At 29.5% G+C, this 12,799-nt stretch overlaps 1 protein-coding gene across 6 annotated transcripts; it reads right to left on the bottom strand.

Annotated features, from left to right (window-relative positions):
- Nucleotides 1,653–5,376, bottom strand: LOC109351237 (auxin-responsive protein IAA26-like). Of its 6 annotated transcripts, none has more exons than XM_019592639.1 (7): nucleotides 5,086–5,376; nucleotides 5,008–5,043; nucleotides 4,860–4,974; nucleotides 3,435–3,724; nucleotides 2,255–2,402; nucleotides 1,976–2,040; nucleotides 1,653–1,871 (listed from the first exon to the last, which is right to left on the bottom strand). In XM_019592639.1, the coding sequence occupies exons 1-7, from the start codon at nucleotides 5,345–5,347 to the stop codon at nucleotides 1,825–1,827; spliced, it is 963 nt and encodes a 320-aa protein (XP_019448184.1). In that variant the 5' UTR covers nucleotides 5,348–5,376; the 3' UTR covers nucleotides 1,653–1,824. The 6 variants fall into 6 exon arrangements, with proteins under 6 accessions (XP_019448184.1, XP_019448186.1, XP_019448181.1 ...); XM_019592641.1 differs by having other exon boundaries at nucleotides 4,860–5,044; nucleotides 5,087–5,129; nucleotides 5,163–5,376; XM_019592636.1 differs by having other exon boundaries at nucleotides 5,008–5,376.

Genomic DNA, 12,799 nt, shown 5'->3' with positions numbered 1-12,799 from the left:
AAGACCCGAGCCCATGAATTCTCCCCCATGATTCAATAGACCTTAGCAGCTACTTTAGGGTTTTGCAGCCACACTCTATATATTACAACTACTACACACCCCATTAATCACAAGCCATAATCTCTTTCAGATTTTGTTTCTGTTTTCTCAAAAGTTTTGATTTTTAGCTTATTTACATGTTGAATTTGATAGTGAAATTTTGAAAGCAGGGATTGTGTGTATCGGTTTTGTGCTATTGTAAATGCATTCTTCCGAAAGATTTTCCTGCAATATTATCTTGAGAAAATGGGCAGTTGTATTTCATTTTTTTCTATTGAAAGTAACAACAATCATTTTCCCCACATTTTTTTATATACTTCAATATATTTCTCTATCTTATGCTAATTAAATTTGTTTGTATTTTTCTGTATATCAGTTTTATTAGATGTTAAAGACTATGATGATTGCTTCAAATATTCTGACACCTCTTGTATGAGATGGGTCTTTGTTAAAGATTCATTTTTGAGCACATAAAGCAACTCTCTGAGTCAAATTTTTTATGTTATGATTTTTTATTTTATGTTGGAATAATTGATATGAGCCTAATATTGCAATTCTTTGAACATTTATTCAGTATGTGAAAGATCTATCGTTAGGCTATATTGATTTTATTTCTTTGCATGTATATATATTATATATGTGAAGTCTATCTTTAGCTCCAGATATCCTTTCCCATGGTAGGATTTTTTGGTGACAAGGTAGATACAATTTTGTTTATGAAATATTTGATTATGTTAATTGAGTTTTATGGACATTTTTGGTGTTTTTGAATACATGATTTCAATGTTGAATGATGAAAGCAATCATTCGGATTCCCAATGATAATATATATGATCTTACAATCACTTTCTGACAACATTGTATTCATCATTTTATGTTTCTAATGTGATATGAAGATTCCGAATTATATTAGAATCAATAACACATTGATTCTCAAGTTTGATAATTTTACAATTTTAATATTATGAAAAAAAATTGTTTTTTCTATCATGTTTGGCCGATGATGTTATAAAATATTTGCTACTCTTGATGGGAATCACCCATTTGATGATATTTTTCCACCAAGATCTCTGAGGCTTGTTTTCAACTAAATCTTGAAATAATTTTCTTTTATTTGTCTCAGATATGTTTTGTAATGTTCCGAGTTAAGTAGTTTTTAATCTCTGTTTTTGTAAGTGTAGAATGCTTCACTATCTGGTCTATGTGGATCTATCAATTCCCATTTGACTCGTTCCCTTGAAGCAATAGTTGTTGTGTTGCTTTTTTTATTTAAATCCAGCAACATTCTTTCTATGTGCTTGGGAAAGATATTAGAGCAACTATATTTAGATCCAGCAACAATTTTTATTTCTCTCGATTAAAAATTGGTGAAAAACTTGCAAAAAATTAGTGATAAGATAGTGTAGGACGCAATTGTTCTTCAGAATTTATATGGATGTAAACCATGTGCTCTAATAACCAATGAAGTAGCACCCTTTTTTACATTCCCAAAGGAACTGAAGAAGCTGAAAGTTAATACTTAATAATTAAATTTATTTTTTTCAAGTTAGATTTCAAAATTCAATCAGAAATGAAATTTATCATACTCATCAATAAATCAAGATGACACATCGATCCGTGAAGTTTCCCTTCCCTATTTATACAAACCATAAACATTTCAATCTTGGAAAAAAAATACTTCATATACATTACTTAGCTGTAATGTAGGCTTAATAGTATCATTGCATGATCCTTCATTAGAAAGAAGTACCAAAACATCAAAATAGAATAGTCTACATGTTCCTTTCATTTCATTGTTGATTCAGTTGATATCTTTTCTTGCTTACTACCAACTGAAAAGTAAAGTTAAACATTTCAGTAAAAATTTGATCACAAAAAAAAGGGGTAACAATGAACTAGCTTTTATCATTTAAATTATTATAAGATTCCCACTTACAGGTAAAAGCTGAAAGCTCAGTACTTTTCAACACCCTCAGCCTCTTAACTGTTGATATGAACATTCTGCCAAACATAGATATTAGAATAAGAAAACTATTTAATAACTACTATTGGTGCAACACTTTTTTAGAATACCAAAGAGAATTAACTAATAATAAGATGTTAAAATGTTAATTAGGCATTGAAGCATTGGTCCTTAAAGAACAAGAAATGGAATATAATATGTGAATAAAATAAAATAATAGAGCATAAGATCTATAGTGACAAAGATGCTTACTGCCATGGCACATCCCCAACAAGCATTCTGTCTCCTTCATTATCCTCATAAACAAGAGTATACTCTCCACTTCCATCTAATAAACCCATAATGGGTTTCTCTTCCTCTTTCTTCTTGTTAACTCCACCAGCAGAGGAATCTCTTTGAGCTGAACAAAAGTTATAAAAGATAAATGTGTTTACTTCATCTATACCAACAAAAGACTGTAGATAAAACACCAACATATGTAAGTAGCATAATGGTAGTACGAAGTAGGGGTGAACATGACTCGACCCTATCTGTTCACCCGACTTGATCCGATTATGATTCAATCCAAATAAGATTGGGTGGTGTCATCCCATGTTATTCGCTCCATCATGTTTTGTATGTGTTTCTATTCAATTATGTATGACAACTTTTTGGTTGAAAGTATTATTGATTCTATAATTTCTCATCACATGTACATGATTAATAATAATAATATGTGTATATACACATATCATTTCAAAGGTCAAATTACGTATTTATAATATTAAATAATATTCAAAAGACTTTATCTAAAGGAAGTTATGCATTATGTTAGGTTCAAGTTCATCCTGTCGACATTTAGGGTTAGGTTAGCTTTGAATTTAAGTAGGGTCTGAGTTTAAAAAAAATGACCAGATCATCATTTAGGGTCGGGTAATGGACAAACCTTATCCAATCATGTTCACTGCCAGTCTAAAGGGACAGTTAAAAAAATTGTATTATAAAATTTGTCTGGTGAAAATGATTGACCATAAGCTAAGGTACTTAAATTCAATAGCAGTAAAAGCAAGGTTGACATTTAATACCAATAGCAGCAATAAATGTTGATTTAGTCTATAACCAACCTCAAGGACATAGCTAGTAATAAATTTAAAATGGTTTTACTAACTATTGTCATGGTAAACAAAACTCATAATTAAGAAATCAAAGTATAAAAACATTTCATTAGAAGTTTTTTAATAAAATACATTATTTTCCTAGACAAACTTTCTATCATAGATTTCTTAATCAGGCATTTCCTGTTCCAAAAACATGCTTATTAGTTGGTTAGCTATTACTCCAAAATAAACAATTTTCCACACTAGAACATATACACAAACTAAGTAAATAAAAACTTCATGGTTAAATTGATCACATGAGCACAATGATAGAGTCAAAGGTAACAAAAAATAACCTGCAAGGAGGTCTCTAAAAAGCTCATCCACAGAAGAGGATAGATTTTCATAACTATAGTAAGCATTTAGGTCCACTTTTCTACCAATGGGAACACCATCCATGTTGATCTTAACAAACAAACCTTTACCACCATTACCATAGTTGTCAACATGTTTCTTACCAACAACCTTGTCATGCTGTTCCTGTTGCTGAGAGGACTCAAGTGGTGGCTTAGAAGTGCTGCTGCTTGCAAGGTTCTTCCTGAAGGAACGAATTGGAGGCCAACCTACCATTGGAGTAGGAGCATTTCTGTGTTTTGGTGTGGTCCATATAGAAAAGTTAGGCATGAAAGTGAATAGTGAAACTAATAATAAAGAAACATAGTGAGAAAAAAAGGTATGGTGGGAAAAAAGAGCATGAAGTTCCATAGCATGAAACCTCTAATGACTGAAATTCTCATACTTAGCACTTCTTGTTTACCATAATATTTCTAGTAAAAACATTTCAGTGATTCAAATTGCAGACCACATCATGTGATGCGACTACAATATTGTGGTTGTCGTGACTGTCGCAACCACATCATATAGCAATTGCAGTGTGATAATGAATCACAATGATGCGGCCACATCGGAATGCAACGCAACCACATTGGTTAAGAGTAGAAATACAAAGTGCAAGCCAATTTCTACTCTTCACAATGATGCAGCCACATCGGAATGCAATGCAACCACATCATATATCAACAATGAATGCACTCGTAGTAAACACAATCGCGACCGCAATTTAAAACACAGGAAGCTCCTTTTATTCATATATTTTGAATTACATGAGTAGTTGAAAACAATAAAACATAGAAAAGAAACAAATGAGGATAATTATAAATATCATCCAAACTTTGGTATTCAAATAGCATAAGTATTTTGTTGATTTAAACCAACAAGTAAAGATAACCTTTCTCAGAGAGGGGCCAAATAAATTGAAAACATAAGAGACAGAAAAAGGAGACATGGTTCAGATATTCACATGGCAATTACAAACTTTAACAAAGGCACATAATAAATGATAGATAGCATCAAAATTCAGATGTAGACATCTCTGAAGGAAACATGACAAGGGAAAGTATAACAGAACAAAAATAGTCACTAGTACATAGTACAAGGGGATCAAAGCATAAAATTGGCCCTTAATTATTCAAAGTTTATAGAAACCATAGAGCAATTAATAATGAAAAAAAAATGAATAGTTAATTCTTGCACAAAAAATGCAATAGGGGTTTATAAAATCAGATCTATTAATTAGACACAAATATTGTAACACATAGAAAGAAACAAGAGAAGCTTGCATCACATATACATAAGAAACAAAGTGATTCTCAATGAATGAATATCCTCTGTCTTAAAAGTTACAAAGCACAGATACAAACATAAGGAAAAAGTTATAGTACCTTTTCTGAGAGGTGTTGTTGAGAACAGCTGTATTTGCAGAAGAGGGAGAAGAAAACATTTTCTTATCAACAGCACCATTCTGCAACTCTACAACCTTAGCTTTAGATGCATCATTTCCCATCACAAGAAATGATGAAGCTTTATTATTACCCTTATGTTGGTGATGGTAACTTGTTGAAGAAGACCATGAAGAGGGTAAAATAGACTTAGATGGAGTGTCAGAAGTTGAAAGATTCTGTTTTTGAAAACCATTGTTTGAGAAGTAACTAAGAGAGAATAAAGATTCATCTCTTTCAGTACTAGTGTTGTTGATGTTTTTCATTTTATCTTCACACCAATCTTCACCACTAGGTGGACCAAGCTTCAGCTCAAGTTTTCTTTCATCTGAACACTTTCCTTCACTCTTGTTCATGTTCCACTCTTTCTCATTTGAGATCAAATCCAAAAGCTTAGGAGAAACCTCATTTCTTGACCCACCATTCATCATTTCAAGGCTAAAAAAAAACTATCTTAATGAAAAACTCAAAAGAAATTGGCTTGCTCTTTGTATTTATACTCTTCACCAAACATATGCAAGAAAAAACACAAGTTAGATACGAAAATAAAACACAAGTCTTTGTTTAAACTTTGAAGGAACAAAGGAGAAGAAATAGACACAAAATGATACTATAAGAAAAGATAGGTTCAGGTTAACATACTCTTATAGGACTATCCACTGTTCAAATCCATGAAATACAAAACCATGTTGAAGTTGTTGAAAAAAACAGTTTTTTAGTACAAGGTTGAACCTTTTGATATGTGAACCAAGCAGCACAAGTCAGAAGAAGAGGCTACAATAATAAACCTCAAAAGGGTTTGTTTGTAGCACTTGAAAGGAAAAAAACTTGAATAATAATAATATGTTTGACACAAGAATACTATAATAGCATGGGATGGTAAACTAGCTTTGCTTAAAGTCCTTTTATTTGCACGCTTTAGTGAGGTGGGTTCACTCTCTTTCCTCTTTTTAAGGAGCAAAAACACAAGAAGAAAGAAACATAAGAGTGATAAATACAAGAGAGATTCTCTTATCTAACCCAACCCAATTACACAAGAACCCAAAACATGAATGGGAATAGAGCATAAGGCACGCAACCTCTATGAAAATAACGTTTGGTTGTTTAGCACAGGAAGTAAAGAATGCTATATATGACCCTAAAAAATACACAGCCAGAAATAACTTGTTTTTTTTAAGGTTGTCTCATTTCTTGTCCTGAATCAATCATATATTGTCATATAAATTAAAAGAAAACTTTTAGAAATAAAACGTAACATTTTATATTACTTCTTAAAATCTGATTGATCCGAGATATGAAAATAAGCTTTGGATACTCTACCTATCTATCTATGCATTGTAGCTGCTGTGTGTGTTCCCCTTCATTGCCTTGTTATGCCTAAGCACACTACCCCAAACACTACCCCTTTATTAGTTCTCTGTGAGAAAGTGACTTGTGTGATGTAATTCAAGGTTTTTTTCGTTAATCACAGTCACTAGCTAAGTTCATTAATTTTGTATTCTTTTACTTATTGGTTTGTTTAGTGCAGGTAAAATGGTTTGACATCAAAATAATATTAACATACCCTTTTCATGTGTTTCTTTTTCTATAAATATACCTTTTATAATTTATTAAATTGCATGTAAGAGTTATAGGTTTAGAAGTTTATGAGGATAAAGATTTACTTATATATGTAAAAGTCGTTATAAACAATAAGATAATAACCGAGTCCAATTAACAAGTAAGACATTGAGAGTGACACACTCAAGTCCTTATTAGCACAAAGAGACAAAGTTTTGCCCTTTTATTAATCATGTAAATCTTCAATCATTGTTAATGCCAAACAAGCTAATTGGTTAATCAAATATTGGTTTGGTTGGATAAGATTTATGAGATAAACACATAAGGAGGGGCCTTAAATAATTTCATAAAGGGTTAGTTTATTTTTTGAGATGTGAAGTTAAATTGATAGATGAGATGGAAATTGGTTAGTTTTTTGTTTTATTTTGGAGGGAGAGGATTTGCATGATCCTCATTTGGAGGGCTTATGCAATCAAAACATGTGGATCCCATGATCTTTGTCCCCCTCTCTTTCGAAGAATATTCATCAGTCCCAAGAAATTGTATCTCTTGTTATCTTTATTAATCAAATTATACCAACTAATATAACTCTTCCTATTTTTTGATTTTTTTATGAAATATAAATGACACATTGTAATTGATGAAAGACACCATTGAGAATACAATTAAAAGGGAGAGAAGTGATTGTAATCTGGTATGGTGCTATTGCATTTGATTTTTTTAGATTACCCTTTGAGATTTGTGTTGTCTACTTCTAAGTATGACAAAAAGTTAGAGTGTTATTTTTACTTTTTTATATAACTTTTTTGTAACTAAAATATAAGTGAAAATGAGATAATTCTAAAGTCTTCTAAGTGAATAACTCAAAGGAAAACCACTTTTGTTACTTTTCTTTTTTGTTGAAAAGATTAGGGAAACAGATTGACTATATGCTTAATATTTGATTGAACACCTTACTCATAATGAAACAACAATGTTTGGTTACATAGTAACAGTATATGATAAAATGAAAATTATGATATATAATATATGTGCAAAAAGTGTTCATATATAGAGTAATTTTTAAAAAATAGAATATATATTATTAATGGTAATGATATATTTAATTTTAGAGAGATAATAAAAATAAAAATGTAAGATGGAAAAATAAATTCTTACTTGAAGTAAAATAAAGTCAAACAAAATTACGGATTTCGCTACTAATTCTCCTTAAAACACTGTATATAAATTATGTAATAATAATTGTATGTAAAGAGTATTTATTCAAATAAATGAAGAGAGGTTTCTTACTGAAGAGAGAAATTTATTGAAATTAGATAAATAAAGTTTAGATTCAAGTCTACAAATAACCTTTTTTTTCTTCTAACAAATTGGATTATGTGGCAGATATTCTTCAATATATATCACACACTTTTTTTAACGAATATTATTATAAAAAATTAAAGCTGGTTAATATTAGGTATAAATAAGTAATTATTAACCAACAAAACATTAATGTAGTAGTGTTAGACCATACTAAATCTTAAATAGACCATGATGTCAAATGTTTGTGAGTGAAATTTGTTAAGAACAACATCCGCATATGTTTGATTATAAATAAACACAATTGATTATTAATATTAAGAGTCTCATCTTTTATCAAATAACATCTCTATGGTTAAGCCAAAAGTTATTAGGTTAATATTTTATGAACCATACTTCTTTATTATACTACTTTCTAAGCCTTTCACTCTAGCTAAAAGTTATTGTATTAATAAAGTGTTGTAAGATTCAATTGTTGCTTCAGGTTAATCAAAAGGTAAATGTTCAACTTATGTATGTGACTTTTATTGAGAAAAGTAATCATATATTCTGAAAATGATTAGTTCCTTATTAATAAGGTAAGATAATACATTTGTTTATATAAAAATAAGTAATTATTGATGTTAAGAGTGTCACCCTTTTATCAAACACCCTCTTCATGAGCAAGTTATTATATTAATAAGGTGTGTGTAAGGTTAAATTGGATATCTAAATAAATTAAATGATCAAAAATTTAATTTTAATTTTTGTAAATGACATTTGTATAAATTCATTATTCTGTGAGAAAATAACATAATAGGATTAATGATTCCTCAAGGAATTTTTACTGCATAGATAACTAAACACCAAATTTCACCCCTGGAAAACATCTATATATATATATATATACTAATTTTACCATCCTTGTCTTTCTCCATTTCTAATTCGAAGCTAGATATTTTTTAGATGTAACAATATTTTTGTTGCGAATCTAAAAAATATGAAATCATACGAAAACGATTATTTCAAGTAACTTGTAACCAATATAAACTCATTCAAAAACACTATTTTAATGCTATACTTTAGCACAGTTAGAGTTTTTGTTTTTTATTCGTAGAATACAGTTTTTTTCCTATAGTTTTTTGGGATTTAACAAATTCACGTACAATTTCAGGAAATAGTATCTTAAATTGACTAAAAGCAAACAAATATAACTTTACGTGTTAAAATTGCTGAATTTGAAAACAAATTCAATTGACTTGTCATATATTCAACAAATTTAATCAAACACACGTGAACAATTGTATGAAAAAGAAAATACGGGGGCATGTGCCAAGTATGTTCACGTAGGCAGAATGCATTTCTTTGTATTAGTACTATTCACATTATTTCATTTTATTTTAGGATTTATGTCTGTATAGATCATCATATATTATTTATTGGTAAAAAAAAAAGTAAAATATAAATTAAATGAAATATAGAGTTACAGATACACAATTTTTGAAGAATGTACTATATAAATGTGATGTAAAGATTTGTCAACAAAACTTATCATTTATTTCAATTATATTTTTTAAATAATCAATGGTGTTTAAATATAAATAATAAATGATACAACAATAATTTATAAAACTCATAAACTGTCACTACTTGTATTTTTTATCATTTTTAATGTGTTTCTTTTATTTTTAGAGAAAAATGTATGTACAACCTCTTCAAACAAATGTAATATACAATATATAATTTTATATATTGTTATTGCATCATCTATTATTAATATTTAATTATAATTAACTCCTTAAAAAAGTAATACACATACGAAACAAATGATATACCGACTCTATATAAAATTATAAATTTTTATATTACCATCTTAATTTTATTATTAAAGTACTGACTTATATGGCTATATATATATGTCAATTCTACAAGTCGATTGAAAGGAGGAATCTAGAACCTCTATGGACCCAGCCAACAACAATAAATGAGTATGAGGCGTTGATTTGGAAGAAAACGAAGGGAAATGATAATGAAGAAAGTCTTATCGTGAATGTTAAATCAAAATGAAGTAGAGGGAATAGTGGTATTAGTAATAATTATGCTATGTCCATTGAAAAGTCCTATCCATCACCATTCAGATTTCAGATCAACACTTGTGTTTCTATATTAGGGCACAACTACGTGACCCTTATCTATACCTTTTTTGTTTTCCTTTTGCTATCATTTCATTTCATCATTTTTATATATTCTTTGTACTATACTTATGTATAATATTTTCATCGTTTCAGAATAAAACTTTTGGTGTATATAAGCAAACTTAACGGAAAAGTTTCAAAGAAAGTTTGTTTGGTTTATGCTTTCTTTAGTTTTAGACTTTTAGGGATGAAAACAGAAGGGAGTATGAAAAGAAAGAAGTGCAATAGTAAGGAAATGATGAGTTAAATATTGTTTTAATTTTAATTAATAGTATTATCTTATCATACGAAATTAATATTTTCTCTCCAGCTCATATGATATTTAAGGATCTAACAAGATTTTAAAAAAAGTGAAAAAAGAAAATTGAATACATAATTATACCCTATTATTAATAATGACCCAAATGACATGACATAACAATAAAGTTATTATTTAATAATCATAGGTCACAAATTTGAATTTTGAAAGTAAAACTATGTACTATAGTCTTACACATCATCCCATTAAGTGAGAAACATGTCAACTAATAAGCCACCATTTATTAATAACAAGTCACCACATAATGCATATATCTAGTTGTTTAGAGTTATTTTAGTTTAACAAGTCCATGTAAATAAAGATAAGGATATTCCAAAAAATCAACATCATTTTTATTTTTGATTGTTTTGGGATCCTTTCTCCTTTTTCTTGTTTCTTTTTTGCACTCTAAAATCATTTTAATTCAAAGAGCCATGCATATTCATGCAAACATACGTCTTAAGAATGCATTCCCGAATTGATTAAAAACAAATTTATAACTTTAACAACTTAGCCTTTTAGGGCAAGATTAAAAGTAAAAACTGTGTCAAGATGAGATGTTTCATTTGTATCATCATATATGCTACATGTTGTAAATTCCCCCAAACCATGTTATCTAGTCATATCAATTCAGTGACAACCATTGCTATCCATTACATAAGGTATTTGTCCTAGTTCTAAGGTGTACCACAAAAGAGAAAAGGGAAAACCATATTAGCTCATCTTAAAAGTCCAACACAAACTTCAAATCAAACCAAGAAGGGAGTCATAAGTTGGTCCAATGGTGAAGAGGATGATCGTAATGAATGGTGTGCAGGAGGTTGTGGGTTCGAGTCCCACTATCAATAAAAATGAGAGTTATAAGATGGTTTGATAATGAGAGTCTCACCCACAACAAAAATACTAACACACTAACAATTGCGATGAACATAAGTCTTAACAAAGATAAGTGGATATGAATACCACTTGTTCTCCGAGTTTCTTTTTATTTTCATTAATGAATTTTATTGCTGATAAAAAAAAATGGGGCAAAAGGATTAGGGTTTCACATGTCTATGCAAAGTACAATAAGTGGCTGCTTGTCATATGGATTATGTTGAGAACCAGAACAAGGATCATATCCATTAATGAAGAGACAAATATATGATTTTACATGTATTTTCAATGACAAAAGTATTATTTCATTGCATATAAATGATAAAATGTATGATAATGTGATTGTTTTCTTTGTTTTTTGTAGTATTTGCCTCCTTGCTTAATAAGAACCAATATCTAATTTCCTTCCACGTTTACCAACATCAAAGTTATCTCACAATGGCACCAAAGATGACTCCAACACCTCAAAACCATTTAACTTTAATTGATCCATATCTTCAACTTTGTGTGTAAGACCCCACCCCACATTCTTTTTATCTAGTATTCATTACAATACCATCATTGATAAGATCACTTCCCCACTATAGGTATAGTTTTTTCCTACTTTGATTCATTCATTCATTCCCTATTACCCCTTTTCTTTGGGCTTTTTGCTTATACTTATTTTCTCTTCTTTAGTTTTATTCTTCGTTTCACTTATTGGTTCCATCACCATGTCTTTTTGATAGTTCTTTGTGTAGTGACCTTTTTTGTTTGCTTTTATGTGAATAATTAGGCTCAATAGTACCAAGAATGATGGGATCCACTTTCTCACAATAGTGTCTCTTGTTCTTAGGAGAATAAGAGGGTTAGGTTTTGGACACAACCACAAGGAACTGTTCAGGTACAATAAATGAGTGTCTTCAATTAATGCTTAAACAATTTGGTAATAACTTAAAAAAATCTAATATACATAGTCACTGTATCATTCATTATTGGGTCATTGTGATTAATCTTCTATTCATATTTTTAATGTAAATAAATAGACAAAAGATCAATCTTATTTGCCTTTGAACTTGTGCATGCATTGTTTCCTTCCACGCTTCTAGCCAATAATTAAAATGGATAGTTAAATTAAAAGTATTCTCCTTCTTACCCAATATCACCCTTACAAGAAAATTTCTCAATAGTTTTAGTTGCCTTTAGGATTAATAGCTTTAGCCTTTTTCAATTCTTAGACACAAACCATGAAAATTGATAATTTTATTGTGGATGGCACAAATAGAACCACATAACATAACCTTTTAGATATTTTGATGACAAAATAATATCTCCTAGACTGATTTCTGTCATTTTCTTTTAACCTTTGCAGTATTTTAATGGATACTAGATATGATTGCTGATCTTCTTCTTGCTTTCGGCCATTTATGAATCAAAACCGAGTGAGAATAAGAGATATAAATTCCTTGTCATGCTTTACTTTGACACTATGATACCCATTTGGAAGATTGGTAAATTAAAATTTAATTATGATATATTCTCAAAACTGTACGGTATGGTAAAACAATTATACCAGACATATAATTGTACCATTCAAAATCAGTAAAAAATGATCATATTAATTGATTTTTATTTAAACTGTACTAGTTGTATCAATTAGTTTTCATTTAAAATTACAAATTTTGTATGAAAGT

This window comes from Lupinus angustifolius, chromosome LG06 (genome assembly GCF_001865875.1).
Source record: "Lupinus angustifolius cultivar Tanjil chromosome LG06, LupAngTanjil_v1.0, whole genome shotgun sequence".
Taxonomy (NCBI): Eukaryota; Viridiplantae; Streptophyta; class Magnoliopsida; order Fabales; family Fabaceae; genus Lupinus; species Lupinus angustifolius.
This window is presented reverse-complemented; position numbering and strand designations above follow the sequence as displayed.